Consider the following 23,744-nt stretch of genomic DNA (forward strand, 5'->3'; position numbering starts at 1 on the left):
GGCCTGCTCCATTATTGGAAGGGTTTAGACGATACTCCATGACCCTTCTAGTACATGGTCAGGTAGATTTCCTCACGATGATTTCCTACATCGTTAAAGAGAACGATACCTAATTGAAAAAGAACACATGTACCTAACTTTGAAAAAATTCCGAGGTGTGTATGTATTATCAATTAGGCTATTTATGAAATAATATATATGTATTACTTATTAGTTATGAATTAGCTTGAATTACTTGACTATCTGCTTCAATTTTATGCACAGTCATTACAGTATTTTAAATATGTTTAATTACTTTTGTGGCTAACTGTACCTTTACTTTTAGGCCTTGGAGAATTTAACCAATTCTTTAAGCTTTTTACAGATTAGCATTCCTGGCCGAAAGGAGAAATAAAACGCGGTCGTCATGACAACAAACAAAAGCGTAAACAAACAATCTATGCAAACAATCGAGGAAAAATGTCCAACCTGAGCGGTTATGATAGCGAAGCTATAGGCTTCGACTCAATAAGTCAGGAGTCGCGGCCTGAAGTCACGGCCTCCACGCAGACAGACTACGGAGAGTCGGGGGTCAGCACCCAGACGGCGATGTATGCTGACTGCGGCTCCACTGCCACCCCTGAGGACCTAGTGGCACAAGATGACGTCTTAAAGGAGTACCCTCCTCCAGGTCTGAATGAATTCTTGCGAAAGGTGGTCCCCGGCATGCTCGAGCAGCTCGACCAGACCAGCCGCGACGTTTTGTACAACTCCTCAGACTCGGATGAAGAGGACGCTCTCACTGCCAAAATGGTGCAAGAATTGATGGTTTCCGATTTGAGAGGAGCTGGCGGTGATCAGCCCACGTCTGTGCTGGACCTGTCGTGGAGTAGTGCTGGCAATTCACTGGCTGTTTCTATCGGCAAAACGCAACACCAGTTCTGGTGCACTGATGATGGCATGATCAGAATTTATACCATGAAACCTTCGGCCGGGGAGAAGTTTGCGCACAGTTGCGACATATCCGAGAAGAGCTGCGTCTCCGTCGTCAAATACCATCCGTCTATCGCTGCTCTGTTGGCATACGGAACTGCCTCGGGAGAGGTAGTGTTGTGCAACCTGAGGAATTCCGAGGAGGACATGCAGTTGACTTCACCCGCGGACTGCCATGGCGCCAAACGCGTCTCCGCGCTAATGTGGGCCGACGCACCGCTCGCCAACATATTCCTGACTATCCAAATTACAAACACCGGCAAGCGCAGAGTCGCTTCAGATCAAATACTCTTGTCTTCCGCGAGCGACGGCTCTCTGAACGCGTGGCGCGTCAACGCGAACCTGAAGATATTCGAGATAGTGGAGTCTTATGCAGTGAACAGTGCGCGGAAGACTGTGGCGCCAGATATTACCTGCTTTGACTTCATCAAGACTTATCCACTAAGACCTTCTGGCGAAAAAGTGCCTGATGACGTGTTTGTGGTTGGAACGAAGACCGGAAGCCTGTTCTTGTGTAAGATTAAGGGGGGACAGAAGGTGGGTGAAGCGACGGACCCTGTGTACGAGGTGCTGGACGGCCACTCCACCTGTGTGATGGCTGTCGCATTTAGTTTACAAAAGCCGGGTATCTTTGCCTCGGTTTCCATTGATTCAGAGTTGAAAGTTTACGACATCAACCAAACGGCACCATTGAAGGTAAGACTTTATTTAGTACCCTAGTTTGTTGATAAGATTACTTATTCCTGAGCTCTGTGATGGAATTTAAACTGGATGGAACTTATCCTTTAATTACTGATATGCATTTATGATAATTCGAAACAACGGCTTCCAGGTGTTATGCCTGGACGTGTCGATATCGTGCATGGCGTGGCTGCCCCACAATCCATCGGTGGTGGCGGTGGGTGTGAGTGGCCGCGGCGGCCCACTGCGGCTGTACAACGTGCGTAGCGGCAGCCCCGTCAAGGTGGAGGGGCTGACGTGGGACAGCGACCACAAAATCACCGCGATTGCCATCAACCAGAGCGGGTGAGATCAATTACGGGCCCTGTGACATTTTTTATAACAGAATCTGTGTATTTTTTTATTTATTTCACAAGAAGGACCTAAGTAAAGTACTTTGGTGAAGCAGTATATTTACACTACGTACATTTGCGAAGCAGAAATTGTGTAATTACGACTCAGCATCAGCATAGGAAACATTTATGAATTGATTTTCTAACAGCTCCTTAAATCTAACTCACCGTCTGTAAATATAGTAAAAGAATAAAAGTAATATTGCTCTAGCTCATTATTGCATGACCTTATGTAAATCTTTATTTATATTGCAAAAATGAGATTTAAAAGTTTCATGTTAGTTTTAATTAGTACAGACAATAATACATGGTTCCCTATTGATTTATATTTCGGGATTATTGGAAGTTTTCACTGAAAAAGGCATAGAATAACATATATCATTTAATTTGTATATCAAACATGGTAGAGCATTGTAATAGTGATCCAGCAATTTGTTTTAGTCCGAAAATTAATGTCTTCCAGGTGGTGTCGCATCGCAGCCGGTGATTGCGAAGGGCGCGTGCGCGTGTGGGAGCTGCCCGCGCGTCGCATCAAGCTTGCTGCTGACGAGTTGGACTTCTAGATGTTACTTTACGACGAATAAACTTATTTTTGGTATTTTAGGTTTTCTTTTTGGTATTACAAACCTATTACGTTTTCGAGACATATTTTTTATCTGCAATTAACTTTTGAATTTTTTGGCTGTGGCCACAGTAACGATTAATGGTTGAAATTATCGTCACAAATAAATGTAGTTACGACTTTGCGGCTTTATACCTAGTCAAATAATGGGTGAGCGTATTGTTTTTAAAAATAAATATTATTTTTAGTTGGGGTCGAAAGGTTCTAGAGTGGAGGCCACGTACAGGCAAACGAAAGGTCGGACGCCCGCCTACAAGGTGGACGGACGACCTGGCTAGGGTCGCAGGAAGTCGCTGGATGCAGGCCGCTTCCAACAGGTCGACGTGGAGATCCTTGGGGGAGGCCTATGTTCAGCAGTGGACTTCCTGTGGCTGATATGATGATGATGATGATGATGATTATTTTTAGTACATACCTGAGCGGTAAATGTTGGCAACGGTATAAAAATGAATTCGTCGTTGCTCCTCTGGGCCACATATAAATATCATACACTAGCTTTTGTTCGTGGCTTCACCTGCGTGAGAGAGGGATAAAAGCCTCGATATATATTTCCCCGGGATAGAAAGTAGTCTATGTCCTTTCCAAGATTTCGAAACCTCAGATTCGAAACTATAACCATAGTAAATTTCATCGAAATGAGTCGGATAGTTTGAATCTGTCGCGTTCAGGGAGGCAGACAGATGGGGCGGGGGACTTTGTTTTATCTTTTTTAGAACGTTTACGTAAGAAAGCTCCCGAAAGGACATTTTCCCATTTTTTGAAACACTTTTCGTTGATGCTCCCCGCTCCTATTAAATATAATGTATAGCCTTCCTCTATAAATTGCCTATCCAACACTAAAATATTTTTTAATTTCGAACCAGTAATTCCAGAGATTAGCGCATTCAAACAAACAAACTCTTCAGCTTTATCTAATTATACTGATTTTGTACATCTACAGAAGCTCTCACTTGACCATTAAGTTTAAAGTCAGATGCAGAAGGCAGTATTGCTGGACACGACACGCGCTGTGAAGAGATTCCTCACTTTGAATTCCTAACGGTGTCTTGGGCCTTGAGCCTCGCTACGGAGACGATTCATTTTGTAATATGTTTTAGATTGTATATAAAAATGTAAAAAATAACATTCAAAAAAAAATTTATTAATCTTTTATAATTAAATAATTTAATTACATGTTTAACACCAGTGGCTTGTAAAAATATAAATGGACGTTGAATAAAACAAGTGATCTCCTTAATTCATGTAATTTACTCAGTAATTATCAGCTACGTGTATTCACAAGGATCAGTGTACAGCGGACGCCGCGGCGCCTGGCTCACTGCAACAAAACACATTATATTTAAACAAAGGGCATATTTCACTTATATTATAAATAGTACACCTGTGTAGTACACAAATCCAGTGACCAAACGTCCATTTAATCCGATTACTCCCGGCTTCCCTTTTATGATTAAAAAAAATACTAGCTTTTGCTCACGCCTTCGGCTGCGTGAAGCTTTCCGGGATAAAAGTCCCGCTATATATTTTCTCGGGATATAAAGTACCTATTTAACCTTCCCAGGATTTTAAACTATCTCCATACCAAAATTCATATAAATCCGTTCAGTAGATTTTGAGAAACAGACAGATAGAAAAGGGGACTGTTTTATAATATGTATAGTGTATAGGTAATTATCATTAGAACGATTTGTGGATTTATGCACATTTTTTAGTACCTATAAGTTGTATCGGGTTCACCTTTCGCCACAGTTGTACCCACAAACAATACTTTGATGACGCACAGTGCGCCCTCACGCATAGTGATGGCACTTTATAGATTTCTTTAGTTTTGTTTACTTCACAGCCAATTAAAATAACAAAACAGCCAATCACAATGCCCCGTTCTATCTTTACCTACTCAATACGAAAGCTGCCATGCCGAAACACTGAATGACAGACTCTTTTTATAGCATCGTCCTGTACTTGCTAAGTATTGTTTGTGAATATGTTAGAATAGCAAGAAAACTTGCATTCGACTTGCGCAAGAGATTATCACCGAATAAACGACTGACTTTTGCAAATTTTAACGATTGTACAAATTGCGTGTATGTATTCACATATAGCCGCAATATAATGTTTAAGAACTTCCTTATCTAAAGTTATAGATTATTTCATTGCCGAAGACGCGCTCCACTTACTTTTCCTAATCGCTTAAAGTGCGCGTGAGCAGCTTGAGTGCACACTGCACACACACATTATTATGTATAGCGTCAGGAAAAGTGTTCGGATCAGTCCCCTTCCCCCGCACACTCCCGCTCAAAAATTGGTGGTGCGCGTCTTCCTGGATGAAATGACCTATAGCATTAGACCGGTTTTCCACTATCATCGGTTAACTTATTTAACATTCAAGTGTATAAAGTGTCAACCTGTCACTGTTTGGATCTCCGCGTGGGCTCTGTGGCGGTGGGCGGGGGCGGCGGTCCCTTCTTCTCCAGCTCCTCTAGGTAGCCCATGATCATCTGCTGCCGCTCCTCCGGGATGTGATCCAGCGCCAGGTACCTGTAAAACGGAAGCGTTAATACAAAAACTATTCACCATTAGCCATGTGAAAATGTAGCTAGGAGGATCTACGAGCCTCTTGAATTTAGGGTAGAAAATGAGGTATTATTATTTTATGATTCAAAGATGTCTAGAGTATTGCTATTCATTATGTAGTGGCCTCAGTCCACCACGCTGGTCTAGTGTGGGTTAGTCGACTTAAATACTTTCGAAATTATGACGGAGAAGTTGTGAGGTATGCCTTCACCTGGCGTCGTGTTTGAGCGCGTCGTGGACCTGCTGCTCGGCGGCGGCGTTGGCGCGCACGGCGGCGAGCGTCTTGTGCGAGATGGAGCGCGTCTCCTGCAGCAGCTGGCGCAGCGCGGTCTTGGCGGCGCTCTGGCGGTCGCGCTGGTAGTCGCGGAACTCGCGCTCCATCTGCGCGGCGCTGCAGTAGACGGGCGCGGCGGGGTCGGCGGCGAGCAGCGCGCGCACGTGGCGCCAGGCCTGCGTGCTCGCCACGCCCAGCTCGCCGAGCAGCGCGCGCAGCTTGTCGCGCCGCTTGCTCGCCAGCGCCGACGTGTGCTGCCCGAACAGCCGCTCCTGCCGCCGGACCGTACCGTTACTGTACAAACTGATCGTTCTCCACCAAACGATGAAATAGTTGAGCATGTTTTGATTTTAAATACATCCTAAAATTTACTATAATTAATTCTAAAAACATTAAAATATATATATCAGGATAACGTTCGAAATTTACTCAAACAAAAAAAAAAAATTAAATGTATACTTTGCGTGCTCAAAATAGGACGATGGGAAAAAATAATTTATTGGAAAAAAATATATTTCTTTATACAAAAATCATAGACTAAAAATTCCAACATAAAGCTAAAATAAACCTCCATAAACCGAACTAAATTTAAATATAATACACTAAAATAAAATATCTGAGAGACTAGATATTTAACGTATAAAACCATGTGATAGCCCACAGTTTTACAATGGCATATAATTATTATAATTAGACGTAAAAAAAATACTTCTATAAATGTTTAATGATACTCTTTGTGTTTGTATGTGTGTGAGTGTGAGGGAGAGGGAATGTGCATAAATAAAGAGGTAATCTTAGGATCTTAGTCCAGACCTTGTCATCCTTGGACAGCAGTTCGGCGAGGCTGTACCGGTGGTCCTTTTTCAGTTGCTTTTTGGCCTCTCGCCAGGTCAGGTCCGGGTTGCGCACCAGGTCCGCAAGCAGCGCGTTGAAATGCTGAACAAACACATTACCTCACATTACGAGATCAAGTAGACTCTTTCAACCAATAAGGCTTTTCCTAATGTCGATGGAAATTTGCCTGACTATACTTCGACATTCAAGACATGGCACATACTTCCTAACATTTCGAAGTTATGTGTGCATTGCATATCAATTATAGTCAACCGTTTGTATAGTGACGGGAATAGTTCTGAAGAAACCAACACGCCTGAGAACTCCCAAAAAATAATTAAAGGTGTATGAAGTCTGCCAAACAATACTAGCTTAACTTGCTAGAGACCTAAACCATCTCAGTGGGTAGTAAGCCCGACCAGGAAAATCAAAATCCTCGCGATACTGTAGTAAAATATGGAACTGATTTATTTAACTTACAACGTTGACTTTAATATGCTAAAGCAAAAGTGAAGTAATAAAAGCAGATTTTGTATTCTCCTAATCAGGTCTCCTAAGTACCGCCCTGTGGAATGGGGGCGTTTGGAGAATTCCACCACGGTATCCCCTGCCTGTCGTAAGAGGCGACTAACAGGGGCCACGAAGGGGGTCGTCGGCGGGCAGCAGGGGGCTGTCCGCCCTAGTGCATTTCTGTGCATCTCTGCACATTTGTCGGTTGACCCCCGGGATGGACGGCAGTGTGTAGTTGGCCTCACGCTGCCGTAGACGCCGAGGGCGTCCTTCGGTGCGCGGGGGCTTCTGAGCCCCCCCCCCCCCCCCTATAGGAGACGGGCCGTAAGGCGGCACCGCGCAGGGGCGGCTGCGGTCGCAGACTAGACACTTAAACGTCAGAGGAAGCCCGCAGCCGTCCCTAATGCGCCGAAGAGGGCCACCGCGGAGTTTTAGCTGGTAGGCCGTGCATAGGTTAAGTTGTATATAGGGTTAGGGACTCGGCCCGGCGGTCGCCTGAAGGTCACCATCAAATCCGGGCGGCTCAACGCCGGGCCGTAAGGCACGGTTACCCCAGCATAACCGCTCAGTCGCCCCCCACGAAGGCTGGGCGGTAGTAATAAGGCACTTTCTCCGCGAAACAAAAAAAAAAAAAAAAAGGTCTCCTAAGTAAGTATGGTAAGTATACGGTGATGGTAGATGGTCACCTGCACAGCCTCGTCCCGCTTGTGGTACTCGCGCTCCTTCTCCCTGTCGCGCAGACTGTTGGCGAGCGCCTTCTGCACCTCCCGCTCGCGCTCCTTGATGGAGGCCTGCGCACGCGCCTCCCGCTCGCGCGCCGCCGCCTCCTCCTCGCAGCCCGCCTCGCCCTCCTCCGCCTCCGTCGTCTCCATCGGCTGTACCTTCTGGTGGACGGTGATTTTATTGCACGTATACGTACGACCAACTGGGTTGTTGACCGACGTACTATGACGTCTTTATAGTTTAATGCGATTAATTTTGTTAAAATGTCAGAAGGGTGTTTCAATAAAGACTCAATTAACCCGGACTAATTGAATTTATTTAAAAAAATATTCTTTTTACATATAAATAATTATTAACTACAGTTCCTCGCGGTTCCGCACGCATGGCCATTCAAGGGATAAAAAAGTAGCCTATAGCACTTCAGGGTAGTGTAGTTCTTTATTAGTGAAAAAAAAACAAAATTCCTTAAGAAATTCTTGAGTTACATACAAAGTTTCATCCCGTCGCGGCCTGCGGTTGGGAATCCTGATAATCGTGAATCCGTGTAACTGAGGACCGGATAACCGAGTCTTCACTGTACTTTACTGAGCCCACTTTTTATGCTAATACAACAATAACTATACTTGTTCAACGAAGGAAGGGATATAACGTACTATGACGACGGCCACAATGATGTGCTTTCCTCAATCCATACCAACTGATATTGTGATGTACTATATGTTGTTGTGCGATGGTGGCTAATGCTAGTGTGTTCAATTATGTTCCGTTTTTTGTTTAAATAAATTGGATTCGCGAATTATTTACCTGGGTTTCTCATCGCACAATAATGTAGCTGCGTCGACATACATATAGGAAAAAACATATTAGTCGCTTGACGAGGCGAAAAGAGAGGGTGCGGGGAGGGGTGTAAATAGGGGTCATTGAGAGGCCTTTAGAAATTTAAAAATGCTATTAGAAAATTGGTTGCAAGCGATTTACATTGTTTGCAATAGACCTTGCCGAGTTCTTGGAATGAACGTGTAATAAAGTTACTAAAACACAATCATTTTTTGAATGGTAAAAATATCGGAAGGTTGTTTATTTACTCTCTATCCGAAAATAACTACTCAAACTGTTCATTATAGTGTATAATATTTTCGCAGCACCTTTATAAATGACGTCATCCACCATCAATTGTCATAAAAACACAATACGGTAAGAGTTTTTATTCACAATTAGTACAAATCAAATCATTACATTCAATAATAATAAATGTTTTAAAATGTATTTACAATAAAGTACTTTCGCTGTACTTTTCAACGATAACACGTTTTAGAATCAAAAATGAACATATTGTATAAACCATGATTTCATTAAATTCATTACAATAACAAAATGTGTATGAAATAAATATTTAGATTGAAACGGGACCGAGTCCTGATCTTGTGGGAACATAATCTGAAAACTGATTGTATGTACAAAGTCCCCAAAAGCTGTCTGTCTGTATGTGATCGATTTTCTCAAAATCTACTGAACGAATTTTTGTTTGACAGCGTCTCAGCTGATGTCGCACTTCAGAGAGAAACTGAGAAACAATGTTTACGTTCACAGTTTAAATAATAGATACACGTACTGTTAAACTTGGAAGCTGCTTGAGAAGCAAATACAGGACTTCTGTCTTAACATTGCGTTCCCACAGGACCATATCACTTATTCAAATAACATTTTACTTTTGTATAAATAATATAGAATACATTTTGGCAGTATCAAACAATACTACAATTCATTGTGACAACAGGCAGCGAGATTTGTAATGCCAAATTCAAAAACTCCTTACGTTTTCAGCAATCAAAATTATAAAATGAACCTTTATAATTAAACTGTCCAGACTTATAACATTTTTAAAAAATCTTTGAATAATCATAAACACATTTTGGTATTCTTCTATAGCTTTGTATTTATTTCAATTTCTAATTGTAAAATAAAAAAAAAAAACGCTGGAAAGTTGCCCAATTTCGAAGTGAAATCTAATTGAATTTGATTTGATATTATTTATTGCTTGCGATATTTGATGTTACTCTGTACGACGTATATTGACGTCCACCCGTTAAAAGGCACTTTATATAACTACAAAGGATGTTGATAATATTCAACGACGTATATTGACGTTCGTTAAAACAAAAGAAATTTTATAAAACTAAACATAACATTGGAAACACCAAAAAAAAATACATGTGACGTACCAATTACATCGTACCGACCAGAAATTAACGAAAATTTGATATAAATATATTTTATTGGACCTTGTTTTCACAGGAATAAGTTATTTTTTAATTCCCAACCTAAAATTCATAACAAAATACATGAATGTAAGAAAATTGTATCCATTACCATTCAAATATGTATTTTTAAAATTGAAAGAACGAATTATATTTCATAAGAAAGAAACGAAAAAAAAATAGTTTTTTTTAATAATAAAAAGACAAAATCTTGCGTTTACATTTATTTCACTAATTTTGGCACTAGCGGTCTGACTTATCCACCAAGATCAATATTTACGCGTACCCATTGGCATTAAAATCTGCTACCTTGTGTCGAAATTTCAGAATAAAAACAAAAATAAAATATTTTACGTCCATTTCTGACACTAAAACGCTACAGAATATATTCGTGTGCGTCATGCTAGCGGACATAGTATTATAAATATTATTAAACGTACTCTATTGAGACCATTTGTGTCAGATCTATTTATGTCAGATTTTATTTACTTTTAAATACAATTACCTTATACAGAATTAAGTGCAGTTCTTTTTGATCAAATTTTCTGATACCGTGGGTTAAATTTGTCAGATTTCTTTTCACTGTGGTTTCTACAAGTCCCTATACAATTATTGAGCTGATTGTAGTCTATTAGTTCAACAATTTTAATTCACTTATGAAGAATCAGGCAAAGTCACAGAAATCTGACACAATTCTGACAAAACTAACTAAAATTCACGAATGACGGAATAATCTGACCAAAATGAACTACAGTCTGACGTAATTATATATCCAAAAATAAACCTGACAGTAATAGATTTTGACCAAATGAACTAAATGTTCTATATTATATTATACATTATTTGCGCTGGACTAGGAAATCAGAAACAAAATTATATGCGCCAAAAAATAATACAAGCAATGGTAATAATTTCGAAGACGAACCTTATTTTGAAAATGGTCAACGTAGAAAGTGCAATAGGCGGTCATAATATGGCATAAAATTATTCGGCGTAAAAAAAATTATAGGGTATTTGTTGCTTAATTTTGTGAATTTTTAAAAATGTGAAATCCTTGTGTTAAAACAGTATTAAAACTGGATAAGAAATGAAGCAGTAATTCATATTTCAAATATTGCTACGCGCAGCAGTGGGCGTAGAGTGGGGATATCGCTCCGTCTCTCTCTATTGCACGCCAATGCGTGATAATTAATTAATATTTCTCGTAATTCCAGCTGACACTCACCCCTTTTTGACACTCACCCCTACTACCCATTTCAATGGCTTATAACTTGTAGATTTTTCACCACATTTCAATGATTTCTTCTGTTTTATAATTTATACGACGTAAATATGTAATAAAAGTTTTAAATAAAAATAAGTCAAATACCCTATTACCTATCTATAGCCAGTAGAAGTGTGAAAAAGGCGGCAAAAAACGTCATTAAAGTCAGTAAAAATGCAGCGATACCTCAACCCATACTATATTCGCTGTAATTACCAGCTCCGAATAAGGTACAGGTATTTACGACGCCAGTGATAATGCAGGATATGCGATAGTAAGCCGCGGTCGTCCACCTCGCGAAGTTAACTACGTATATACACAAATATTAACATATGTATGCATATCAAAACTAAAACAGCTGTCCGACTTAAAAGTTACGTTTTACAGCAGTCCTCTGTATCCTGCATCAGAGATTCTAATAAAAATAACCAACACAATGCTAGCCTACACTAAAATACTGTGTTGAGAGTGAATTAAGAGAAATTTGTAATTAATTTATGGCTTATATGGCGATAGGCTCGCCCCCTCCCAAATCATGGAACGGAATAAACAAAATCGAGTGCTCTAGATGCATCTCTGCCTACTCCCTCTGTTTTTAATATGTGTGTGTGTTCAATGAAACACATACCCGAAACAAATATTTGAGTATCACACACAATACAAGTACATTAAGACTTTTATACTGAAATTATTAATTGTCACGAAGACTGGCAATTGTCTATGGGTAGGATAATTACAATTTAATCTATCCATAGTATCTTAAATAAATAAATAGCAATATCATGAACTCGATCCAACTATCCAAATCTTTAATAAGAGGAGGGCTGCTGTTTCATTTATCTCTAACATTAAATACTAACAAGTAACGGATATCTGTTGCAAAAACTAAACAATTATGAAACCCACGCAAAATTAACACCGAACTTTATGACCGGCGTGAAGTTAGTCACTGCCCCGTTCTAGGCCTCCAGTATCTCCTGTACAACGCGAGGCCGTTTGTTAACTATTTAATACTGAAAAAAGGCAAAGAAAGAAGGGAGCGTACTTGAATAATAGCTACCAACAGGCTATATGTTGATGAAATTTAAAGAATTGGAAGATAATGGTGCCATTCAAATTCGTCAATTTAGATAATTTTTTTTTCATACAGGCCCAGTAGTTACCCTACTGCATCTGACGGTAAGCAGACTAGCTCCAGATAGTGTCGACTGACGTAAGGTGGTCACTTCTCGTCAGTTGATACAATTATGTCTCCGTGTTTGAAGCCGGATCTATATACAACGAAGGACTCGAGCGGTCTGTTTATATTATATTTACTGATCAGACGGTTTTGAAAGGTCCAGAATGTCATATGTAATATAATGAAATTAAACTCTGGTTCCTGTATGGGAATCTGATCTTTGAAATACAACTCATCTACAAGGGCACTGTGTTGTGGGCTGACAATCAAAGTTAATAAACGGTCAACACATATTATCAGAGATTAACGTCGTGAACCACAAAATACCCCTAATATAATAAATACTTGCATGCAGCACTGGAAAATTAAAATTAGTCAGAAAAAAACACGTGTCTTAAATATGGAATAAACAAATATCAGTATTTTTTTCCCCAAATGCAAATGTTAAAACGATAAAAAGCTGTTGAAACCCCGTCTTGTAACTATCTAACAACGTGTGATAACGTCGCGTATACAATTCAATGTACGCGAGCGAAAAATTAACTCAATATTACACATCTATAGAAATATTTACACACACAATCCGATAATGATTAATGGAAACGTCGGTGACGAATCTTAGAAACCAACACATAATTACTCGACATTTTATTAAATTGATATTTTCAATTGCAAATTACCAAAATTGGCACAGCTAAATCGTACGATAAAAATCGTACCGATTTGTCGGAGCGTGTGTCCATAAGCCAGTTTCTACGATTAGCCAGCGGCAGACTACAACAGACAACATATACCGGCACATTGATCAACATTTAACACCAATTAGTTACTGGCCGCTAGCATGACGCACGCGGAAAAGCTTTCAGTCGACGTGAACCTCTCGCGACGTTTCATAACGTCAGATGCATCGTAGGATTTCACATCCAAATTGCACGTTTTGTGACGGCAAATTACGTTCTACACTCTTTACGGCTTCTTTAAGCCAAAATAAGATGAAAAAAGGTTATTGTAATATAAAATAATTGGCTAATGCTAAGTTGTCCAACCACAAGAAATTTGGCAATTAGTTAGTTACGTACTATAAAACTCTCGTCGACTGAAAGAGTTAAAATTGATAAACAAAACGTCAACAGCAAACATAAACGATCACCAAGTTCGTGTATCGTGTCATTTTTCATCTACATAATGTCGGTGATATTGCTGATGCGCATGCGCAAGTTTGCGACGTAAAATGAAAATTCCACAAGACTATTGAATTAAGTGCTTTTTTTGATTGAAAACTATAGTTTAATCATTTGATTGCGCGAACTGTGGTGATATTTTTGAACGCTTATTTCATTTACTATTGGTGCGTCTCTAACGTGTATACACGTCATACAAAATTGCTTTGAATAAATTCATCATCGCTAAGTGAGATGCAGACGAATAGCTACGCGAAATTCGCCTCGCTATATTTGATTTTAGCCATAACGTTCATACACCTTCCTTAGTGCATGCGCGAAAATATATTATATGAAATAAATGCATCCATCAACTCACATATTACTTATGTTTGGTAATAATTTTATTAACTCTGACGTATATGTACGTCACGAGCGTTAAATTAAATAATTCATAGCTATTTGTTTAAAAAAATCTTTCGCGTTGGTACCCAAAAAACCTGGGTGTGAGTTGATTTGTGGCCACACTTGCATTACAGTTTGAAACGTGTCAATACGACAGTGGTTTCTGCTTTAAGCCAAGCCTCCGAGACCATACTGTCCCGTTTGAGACCAAATAGAACAACTGAGTAATTTCTGTACTGACAATTATTCCATTTAGTTTGGCATAGTTTTGTGTCGACATATTCAATATTTTTCGTCGATACGTTTAAGTTTTGTCATTGAATCGGGTACCTCACCATAGTATGTCAACCAAAGCGGTGTTCAGCTACGAGTCATTCTGAATCATCAACCAATAGAATTGAACACAATGCATTGCTTGTCTGGCCGAATCGTTATACCAAACTGGGCCAGCAGACATCTATTGCGCAATATTGGTTGACAATATTCTAAGCTCTCGCGCATATCACCCCGCTATAGTGGACAGGAACAATTCCGTAGCATTCCATACTGCCAGTTAATTCTAATCGAATATTTCCTTGCAAATTATATACGCACTATGTTCCGTTTCGGAGGTAACCAGATTTTTATAAAAAATAGAGCATGAAGTTTTATCGATACGTCTTCGTACTCTTTAAATAAAAACGCACCTTAATAATAATACTTATATTTACTTAAATATACAATAAAGCTAAGTTACACTATGTAATTATCCCCAAAGGTGGCAAAGCTTTTCAATTCGATCTCATTTTAAAGCTTTTCAAAATATATTTTTCAGAGAATTCGACCCTAACGTTATATACACAAGTTTTACTTCCACTAAACACGATTACCAGAACCATAGCGTGTCAATTACTAACCGGGTCAAAACTGACCCAAACATAATAGTCACTGTCATCGAATTCCGGGTCATTTTTGCACCACATCACCGTGGCAACGCAGTGCCACCTCCAAGACCGAATATAATTTACAATCTTATATATACACGCACTGTTCGTAGTCGGTTATATGTATTTTGAGTTATTAAATAAATCACTTCATGGTGTACATGAAAATAGTCCAATAATTTCGCTTTATTGTAACGGTCTACTGTCTGTGTGATGCTTAAGCTCGGATGCACTACAACCTCCAGTTCGTCCGCCTGTATGTGTGAGACAAGCGTAATGGGGGGCGGGCGTGGGCCGCGATACAACCGGGTCTTTTGTGACCCAATTTAAAATTTAGAATAATTTTAGATCGTGATGACTTATTTAATTGAATATAAATAAGATCGTCTTTTTGTTGAATCTTAAAATGTTATTATAAAATCATAGTGCAGAAGGCATTGCGAAACACCAGTTAATAAGTGCAGTGAGGAGTGCACGCTCCCCCGCCCCTCCCCCGCCAGACAACTCAACGTGTAACAAATAACTCAGTCCTCGTCAGCCTCTTCCGAACTAGCACGCACAAATTGTCTCGATCACCGTTTACAAAAAACGTACAACAAACACTATTCTTTCTCGCTCTTCTTCCGTTTCCTCTTCTCCGTTTTCTCTGTTTTCTCTGCATTCTTTTTCTTTTCAACAGGCTTCTTTTTCTTGTCTTCCACTTCTGGCGATTTGAACTCCTCCAATTTCCGCTTTTTGGGCGGGGATTTTATTACTGTTTTCTCCGGTTTCTCGGGTGTCGGTTGCTCCTTTTTCGACGACCGAAGTTGTTTGGGGGAGATGACTTCTTGCTCGGGCGTCGTTGATTTTGACTTGTCCGATTTGGCAGGCGACGTTTGTGGGACTTTCTTGGACGTCCTCTTAGGGTTGGCCTTGCCTCCTTCTTCGCCAGGAATGCCGAGGATCTCCGCCCACTGGTCGGGCGGCGGTGTCGGCTGCTTCGGCTCGTCTTCTGTCGACTGATCGGATTGTTTCTGAGAATCGAACATTGAACATTATAAACGCGAGATAAAAGGTAACTCGATGTTTTAGCGAACCTGCATCGGACACGTTGGCAGCCTTCGATTGACAGTACACGGCCTTAGCTTAAGTTATAAAATATCGCATTCAACGTAGATGCGCCGACGGATGCATTTTATCGAATATCGATATGTCTGAAATACACTTATCGACAATAAACAACTCATTGGTAACCCCTTCTTGTAAGGTGCAAGTTCATAATTCCTTCACCTTCACACAGCATTCTGTCGATATTCGTTTATCGACAGCTTAATCAAACATCGATATAATTTTTCGATAATATCAAGTGCGAGTGCGGATATAATACTTTTGATCAATTGGGATTGGCGAGTTCCCTAAGGCCGTGTGTCATATTCTGCGGGCTAGACTAACTACAGCGGGCACGAGTATCGACACTATCGACAAAACAACAAAAAATATTTTGCACTAAACTTTTATTTTTCAATATATCAAATGGAATGTGATGCGTAATGTTTTTGTTATCGACATTATTTATCGATATCGATGCTCGAGCCCGCGTCCGATGTAGGTGCGCCGGTTTGGCTCCACGTGTCGCTGCGTTAACCTCCGGCAACGATCCCCATTACAATACAAACTGCAAAAGCAACACTTCAAGTTACTCATTCTGCGAGTGTCGATATTTACATCTATCTCTGTAAGGTCACAGTGCCGCCCGCAGATTATGACAGTCGGCAACGGTCCTACCGGAGTTTCAATTTTGTACCCAACTGTATAACATAAATAAAATATAAATCTATGTATAGTTTTGTGGATATTATATAGTCTGAAGGCTTTGACGTCAAGCCTTTAATCGCACTGTAGTGCAAGAAATTATCGAACAATATTTTGAGTAAGTTTACATTGACTAACATTTTGAACTAAATCTGAAACTTATAATTTTGTCTATCAAAAACATTTTAGTCTCGTGGATAAGGGTTCGACCAGGGTAACGCAACGTGGACATTCTACTTCAAACAAAATAAATATCTTACCTTGCGTTAACATTAAAAACAAAACAACATACAACCTTCTGGCAGAATTGCCCGCGTTTTTTCATTTCACAAATCACTTGAGTAAAAAATCACATTTTTTATTGATTCAAATGCGACACAAAAGATCGCAACCGGCTGAATGTGGTAAAATCACAATGTATCGTGTCCGAGGCAGATTCGCTCGTATTTAAAAAGTATAAAATTCGCTTTGGCATAAATGTGTTAATCAAAAATCTTATAAAATAATATTAGTAGCGAGAAGAATAAAGAAGATAGTTTTTGGTGGCCAGATGTTTAGTGTTATCGCTTTTTTTATTATTTGTCTAGGCACCAAGGGGCTATACTGCCATGCAGGTCTAATAATTTTCCTTGACGAAACATAGCCATACTCAAATTCATGCCGATCTGTTCAGAGACTGACACTCTGAATGCAACATTGCTATCGCCAGTTGCACACTGTGTATGCGTGGATACTGAATTATTTGTTTCTTTTTTTTGGTACGGTTACGCAAAACGTCCAATATTCATAAAGCGATCAAACGCAAGACTTAAAAACGCGATGCAAAACGCGCGAAATTAATTTTTAACATACTTTGTATGTACCTTCCTTATTCTTTGTATTTTTTACGTATATATCATTATTAAAATTCTTTCCTCTCCTTTATTACATTCTTTTTTCAATTTGGAGATTACACAGCTGACGACTGTATACCTACACCACTCAGATCTTTGAATCGCAAAGCGCTACATGGCACTGGACAGAGCTCGTCACTCTGACCCTGGATCCACAATCTCCCGAGTACGCCACGTGGAAGCCAAGGTGCCAGTCGCGGTAAACGGAGTACCCGAGTGCTACTCCATCACACTCTATTTTATTCAGTCGGCCGCTACGTCTACTACAAAATGGATGTGATGAAAGTGACTATGATTGCTGCTTTGTTTACTAACAAATATAATATTTATGTGCAAAAAACGTATGGTTAAGAATCGGCAAGGGTTTGGTTGGCTGGATCGCCTGACGCTTTGCGTCAAAACAGACATCGAACTGGGCGCTCAACACTCTTGGACTAGCGTCGCGTCCTGAAGAATGTGGATCCGGGATGATATGTTACATGACGATTCTCAAAATGTGCAGTAATTACGCTTCAATATTATGTCAAATGTCAAGGAAAGACAATGTAATGTTATTCAGGAAGACGTTATTTTAAGCACTATAACTATATGTATATCTTTGATATCAGAATATAGTTATGTTTAGTGTCGGGCGGCACTTACCTCTCCCTTTTCCTTCTTCTTCTCCTTCTTGCTGTCCTTGTCGCGCTCCTTGTCTTTGTCCTTCTCCTTCTCCTTGTCCTTGTCTCGATCTTTTTCTTTCTTCTCTTTCTTACTTGAGCTGCGCTCTATAAGAGTTGCAAAGAGAAGTTTTAGTAAGGAAATTGCTTTTTTATAATTGATATACCATAGATTACGAAGAAAATACAAAATTTGCTTCACTCAGATTCAAAACAAATATATTCTGAGAATTTATGGCAACATATATTTCACAGCGGGAATCAAATTCCCCTGTCTATCATTTCAATACGGTCTACTCATCTCTAATTCTCTGACTTTATTGGTATTTATGGTGGTGATAGTTTACCATCAGGTAATCCAACGTTCAATTTTCATAGCTTTATTGACAGATAAATCTTGTTTATTTTTTTTTGTTAGTTTCAATAGAAAACATTACAAATATATATCTTTATAATTTCATTTCGTTTTTTGTAATTCAGACAAAACTAGACTATATTCCAATGTAGTTGTAAATCTTATACTAAAGTCTCACAGAAGACCATCACATACCTTTCTCTTTGCCATCCTTGTCTTTCTTCCGTTCCTCCTTCAGCAGCTTGCAGTACTCCCTGAAGTAGTCCTCGCGCAGACTGCTGGTCTCCACCGCCTTGTACCTCGCCTCGCTGTCCACCTTCTTCTTGGCGTCGGCCCAGCGCGCGTGCCGGTCGATGCCCTTCTCTTTGAGCAGACCTATGAAATCCGCCTTAACCTACAATGGAGAGAGATGTGGTTAAATTGGGTAGTGGTGCGTGGGGGGTGGTGTCGGCAGGCTGGGGGAGGGGGACGCGAGATGAGCGCCTTGGTCGCTGGGCGTTGGAGGCTCGCGGCGACAACGGGCGCGGTCACGTGTGGTAATGTTCGCACTGTTAACCGACGTGGTTGCGTTTTTTGGGAGTAGGGGAAGGGCGAAAGACACTGGGGGGTCTTATATAAGGGTAAATGAAATATTGCTGTTTACAACCATTGGTTGCAAGTCTATAATATTTTTAGCTATATCTGTATAAAAATTAATTTATCATCAAATAAAATACAGAATAATGATATAATAATAATATCAGCCCTGTATTATATATACTGTCCCACTGTTGGGCACGGGCCTCCTCTACTAGTGAGACGGAAATAGAGAATGTTCCTTCAGAAATATAGGAAGTCTGCACTATATATAGATAAAGAAATTGGTAATTCTTATTTATAGTAATTTATTGATTTTCAATCAAATAACGGAATTGATTCGACCGCGATTGATATTTGTTCCAAGTGTGGCGAAAATCTTTACCATCGCCTAACAGAACGGATATAAATTTGTCAAAGTGTTTGTGCACTATTTGTGCCTTTTTCGACCCTTCAGGGATAAAGTTATATGTTAAATTAAATTATTATCAATGATATTTCGATAAAACTAAGTACGTATATTAATTATTTGCATTAAAACTCATGTAAACTTCAATATATCCGACAGAAAAATACAAAAGTAAAAAATAAATCAAATTATGTTTGTACAGGTTATTCTATACTAAATTCAAACACAATAAGGCATCATATTGAACCTAAGCATCAAATTCAATCTTTATTATCTCATAAGGGGAGTTGACCCATAGGATGAAAGGATTTAGGGATACCAGGACGAAAAAATTTCTCTCCCTAAAAAAAGAATAAAAATTCGCATAGCATAAAAGTAACTCCAATGGACCCAACGACCAAGACACACCATCGCCTACACATAGCGAGCGCTCGCCGCGAACCTGAAATAAATACCACATTAACAGCTGAAAACATTAAAAACATATTAAAACCTGTGGAATAGAGAATTTATTAGATTCTGAAAGAGAACGCTGGCATTAGTTGATCGTTGTGCGGAAGGAAAAGTTTATTTATAAAATTGGTCAGACAGTGATTGTCAAAGGATGTCAAACATTCCAACGCCCCCTTCTTTATCGCCTTTATATAATTCCACACAAAACTGCTTACATTGATATAAATGACTTTTATATTTACAATAAAAACGAAACATTAATTAGTTTATGCGTCTCATTAACATTCTACAGATATAGTAGTCATACAAGTTACAAAATTCAGCATTAGCTTGGAATGAAAGAGAAAGATACTGTTTTTCAATTATATTGATATTGGCTAACTTATTAACTTTGCTCTTATTTTCATCCATTTTTTAAATAAGGCCGCTGCAGAGCCATGTATTAGATAGATTATTTAGACCTAGGCCTTGTGTCGTATCATGGCACAGTAAGTCAAACCCGCGGTTCATTTTCTATATCTAATTTCATAAAATACACATATAGCCAAGTTTTTATATTAATAGACCAAGTAGTTTTTCATTGTTCGACATCCAACCGAGCATTATTACCATCAGGTGCAGCGTGGCCATTTCAAAAGTATGCCAATTTTATCCTCATATCGAAAAATACATTACCATCCTAATGGATATATGATTACCATCCGAAAACTAATGTTTTATAAGATTATGAACATGCATTGACAAATATCAGAAGCCAACGCACTAAAGGTAGTGGTAGCAGTGGTTCTCAATAATATGCGATATTGGGGGCGTTTTGGCTTTAACATCTGACGTTACTTTTGCTTCCGCACATCATTTTTTTTTTTGCTATTTATTTATATTTTTAAAGTTTCTGTATGAATTAAAACCAACCTTACAGGTGAAATTAGCATAACAATAGTTTTGTGGTAAGTGGTCAATTATGGAATGCTGCTTCCATTATACGCAGATCTGTTTAAGTCAAAATGCCCGGATATTCCATTATTCATTGATAAGTGGAAATATTTCTTCAGTATGAGATTGCTCACAAGGGAAATGGTCAAGGCAGTCGTCGTTCACTACGGTTGTACACAAAATCTTTTTTATATGCAAATAAAATGTTGGATCTAACGGCCGTGAGTTGAAGATGATAATGAGGCGGTAAGGCCGAAAATACATTAGTATAATAGTAGACTAGTAGTGTCTTTCTTACTTTGACGACAAGACGTTACTTGTGACATCGGTTAAGCTTTAAATATTAGGGCAAACTAAAATTGTGAATAAACATAACAGAGACTACATTTTATAACGATCAATCGAAACTGGTTTCTATTATATAATAGTGATAAAAAAGTAGAGCAGTAATTATGTTTACAGGTAACTGGAGAATCACTAAAATGGAAAAGTAAAATAAGCGTGAGTTTCGTGGACGGCTCCAAGTCCAAATTCAAGGAAACATACGGGGATGGTTCCCTCAATAGCCAGTGAATTTAGTACTTTTATTGGCTGATATATTTAAATTGAGCTGTATCTTTCATGGGTTACAAAGTATACACTGCCACACTACATCTTTACAAATTAAGTCATAATTTCCATTCGATCCCAAAAAAACAGTACCAGTTTTATAACTTGAAAATCACCCATAAGATTGATTTCATTTCTTTATAATCTTTGTCTTTACATTAAATATTCATTTGTATTTCTCAAAATTCATTTTAACATTATTCAAAATTTTCTTCAAATCACAACAAAAATGTGATCTTGAAGTGACTTATCGCTAAACAGCACAGCTAGTCCAGGAAAATGAGTCAAAATTTTTGATTTAGAACGAAATCTAAGTTAAGATTTCTCGCCAAAATTATCATCGTTATAAGTGGTCAGCAGAGGCATAAACATCTATAATACCACGCAATTATCACATCTGCCATTGCAGATCTTCGACATTTTATCCACTATCAAGCAATGAAATAAGAGTGTCCATTGTCGACTGGCGCTTGATGAAACAGAGAATAGTTCTTCATTCATCTAAAGATAAATGTGCGTGATAAAGGTGTCTCACTAAGATTTAGAGTGTACATTTAATAAACTGGAAATGCTCGCTTATAAGGGTTTGTTTAATTGATCTGTCTACTTGCTGCCGGCTTAGTAGGCTTCTATTTATTACATTTGTGATAACAAACAGTTACACAATATGTATTAGATCAAAAACCCACAACGTATCCTCAAATTAGTTTAAGAGAAATGTAGGTGCTTGATAGCTGAAAAGATTGCAAACGGTATCCAAGAAATATAAAATCATATTATATTTTGTTCGGGTTTGCATCACCTAGGTCAATATATATCAAAGTATATAGTGGAAGCCACGTATCGCTCTCACAACACAAATTCTAGGACAAACATTTGTCACGTTGTGATCAAGTTAGCCACAGCGCCGCTAAGTATTTACCCATATTAAGCAAGACTAATCATCTAATTTTATACCAGTTTTCAGGTAACAATATATTTTTTTGCCATCTACGACATTATTTCTCCTACAGATTTTTACTTAGATTATTTTTTTCAGTTAAGTGCCATTTTCCTGAACTATCTACGCAAAATTGCCTGCAAAATGCATCAAGCCTTTGTACTCATACAGGATTTAATATCATGGACGGGAATCGAACCCGTCACAACTCAAACGGCTTTTAACTAATCTAATACTTCAAATAAATATTTTTTTTGACCTTTTCGACTCTTATATGAATAAAAACATTATTATTGAGTCATGCACACGTCATAAAAATATTGAATCGAATTTAGGCTTCTATCTACTATAAGCCTATGGTTCCCAAACTTGGGGCGGTGTCTTACAACAGACACATTTAATCACAAAAAAAAAACACCTGAAAAAAAATATGATTAATTAGCACCTAACAGGTCTTTTGGCCGTTTGTCTTCGACTTTTTTTCTTTAGGAAATACTCTCGTCTTCCCATCACCAAAGATAGATTTCTGTTTTTAAATTATACAATCTAACAGAATGTTTTCAAGCGACGTGGCCAGTGTGCGCCACTGTAGAGACATGCATTAGCTTCTCAAAGCTATGGGGGGCGTTGGGTAAATGTTATCCCAATTTGAATTCATATAACTGCGTTCCAGCACTGCGCGTGCGCGGCGGTGTTCGTTCCGAGTATGTCAACGCGCAAACGCACTCAATCTTAGTGGTAAATCTCTTTTGGCTACACAGGGCTTTAAAAATAATTCAGCTAGTTCAAAGACCGCCACGCACGGTCAGCGTTTCTGAACGTTCCTTTAATGAATTGTTAGAATTCTCTTGTATTTGTTACTTTATATATAATTTTGTTCTGCTTAAAGTATATATCTAACCTTATATATTTTTGTGGCAGTGCGGTGTGACCATTTGACGATAATCATTATATCAAATCAAATCATTTTATATACTGCCAATATTCCTGAAACGGAATTGAGCATTTTAAATCCTCAATCGACGTGTACTCCGATATGCACCGCTAGTATTGATACCAATGCGACTGTAATTTAAATGTATTTCAATTTAAAAACTATTTTATTTCTGTACATAACGTTTTCGTCTAAGTTACAATTTACCTATAATTGAATAATGTGTACAGCAAGTGAAATCATTTGGAACAAGCGCCTGAGCCATCGGCCGGCATGTGCCCGTAGGTAGCGTATGTGGTATAAAGGTGTATTCACCGGTGCTGCGCGGCGGGTATCGTCAAATGATCACGGCCGAGTCGCGCCGCGCACGCCGCCGCGCCGCCGCCGCCGCCCGCGCCGCCGCCACGACGCTACGGACCA

General features: G+C 39.0%; 2 protein-coding genes across 6 annotated transcripts in view; one reads left to right on the forward strand and one right to left on the reverse strand.

Moving 5' to 3' along the window:
* The first annotated feature begins 389 nt into the window (after window positions 1–389).
* Window positions 390–2,643, forward strand: LOC115451944 (cytoplasmic dynein 2 intermediate chain 2). The gene is made up of 3 exons (XM_030180366.2): window positions 390–1,668; window positions 1,805–1,998; window positions 2,509–2,643. Exons 1-3 carry the CDS (start codon window positions 460–462, stop codon window positions 2,606–2,608), a joined length of 1,503 nt encoding a protein of 500 aa, XP_030036226.2. The 5' UTR covers window positions 390–459; the 3' UTR covers window positions 2,609–2,643.
* A 1,252-nt stretch (window positions 2,644–3,895) lies between these two features.
* LOC115451934 (transcription elongation regulator 1) overlaps window positions 3,896–23,744 on the reverse strand; it is a 34,892-nt gene continuing 15,043 nt past the window's right edge. For 3 of the 5 annotated variants that reach the window (XM_030180351.2, XM_037443674.1, XM_030180350.2), the window contains exons 15-21: window positions 18,666–18,864; window positions 18,099–18,223; window positions 7,546–7,743; window positions 6,329–6,451; window positions 5,453–5,787; window positions 5,073–5,205; window positions 3,896–3,985 (exon numbers count right to left, since the gene is read on the reverse strand). In XM_030180351.2, coding sequence (XP_030036211.2) covers window positions 5,076–5,205; window positions 5,453–5,787; window positions 6,329–6,451; window positions 7,546–7,743; window positions 18,099–18,223; window positions 18,666–18,864 — 1,110 coding nt within the window. In that variant the 3' untranslated portion in view covers window positions 3,896–3,985; window positions 5,073–5,075. Of the gene's footprint in view, window positions 3,986–5,072; window positions 5,206–5,452; window positions 5,788–6,328; window positions 6,452–7,545; window positions 7,744–8,772; window positions 15,786–18,098; window positions 18,224–18,665; window positions 18,865–23,744 lie in introns of those variants that run through there. The other 2 variants (XM_030180353.2, XM_030180352.2) reach the window with 2 other exon arrangements.

Source organism: Manduca sexta, chromosome 26 (genome assembly GCF_014839805.1).
Source record: "Manduca sexta isolate Smith_Timp_Sample1 chromosome 26, JHU_Msex_v1.0, whole genome shotgun sequence".
Classification (NCBI taxonomy): Eukaryota; Metazoa; Arthropoda; class Insecta; order Lepidoptera; family Sphingidae; genus Manduca; species Manduca sexta.

Coding starts and splice junctions, on each gene's coding strand:
- LOC115451944 (XM_030180366.2), top strand. CDS start 460: ATGTCCAACCTGAGCGGTTATGATAGCGAAGCTATAGGCTTCGACTCA. Junction 1,669..1,804: donor ACCAAACGGCACCATTGAAG/GTAAGACTTTAT, acceptor AACGGCTTCCAG/GTGTTATGCCTGGACGTGTC. Junction 1,999..2,508: donor ATTGCCATCAACCAGAGCGG/GTGAGATCAATT, acceptor AATGTCTTCCAG/GTGGTGTCGCATCGCAGCCG.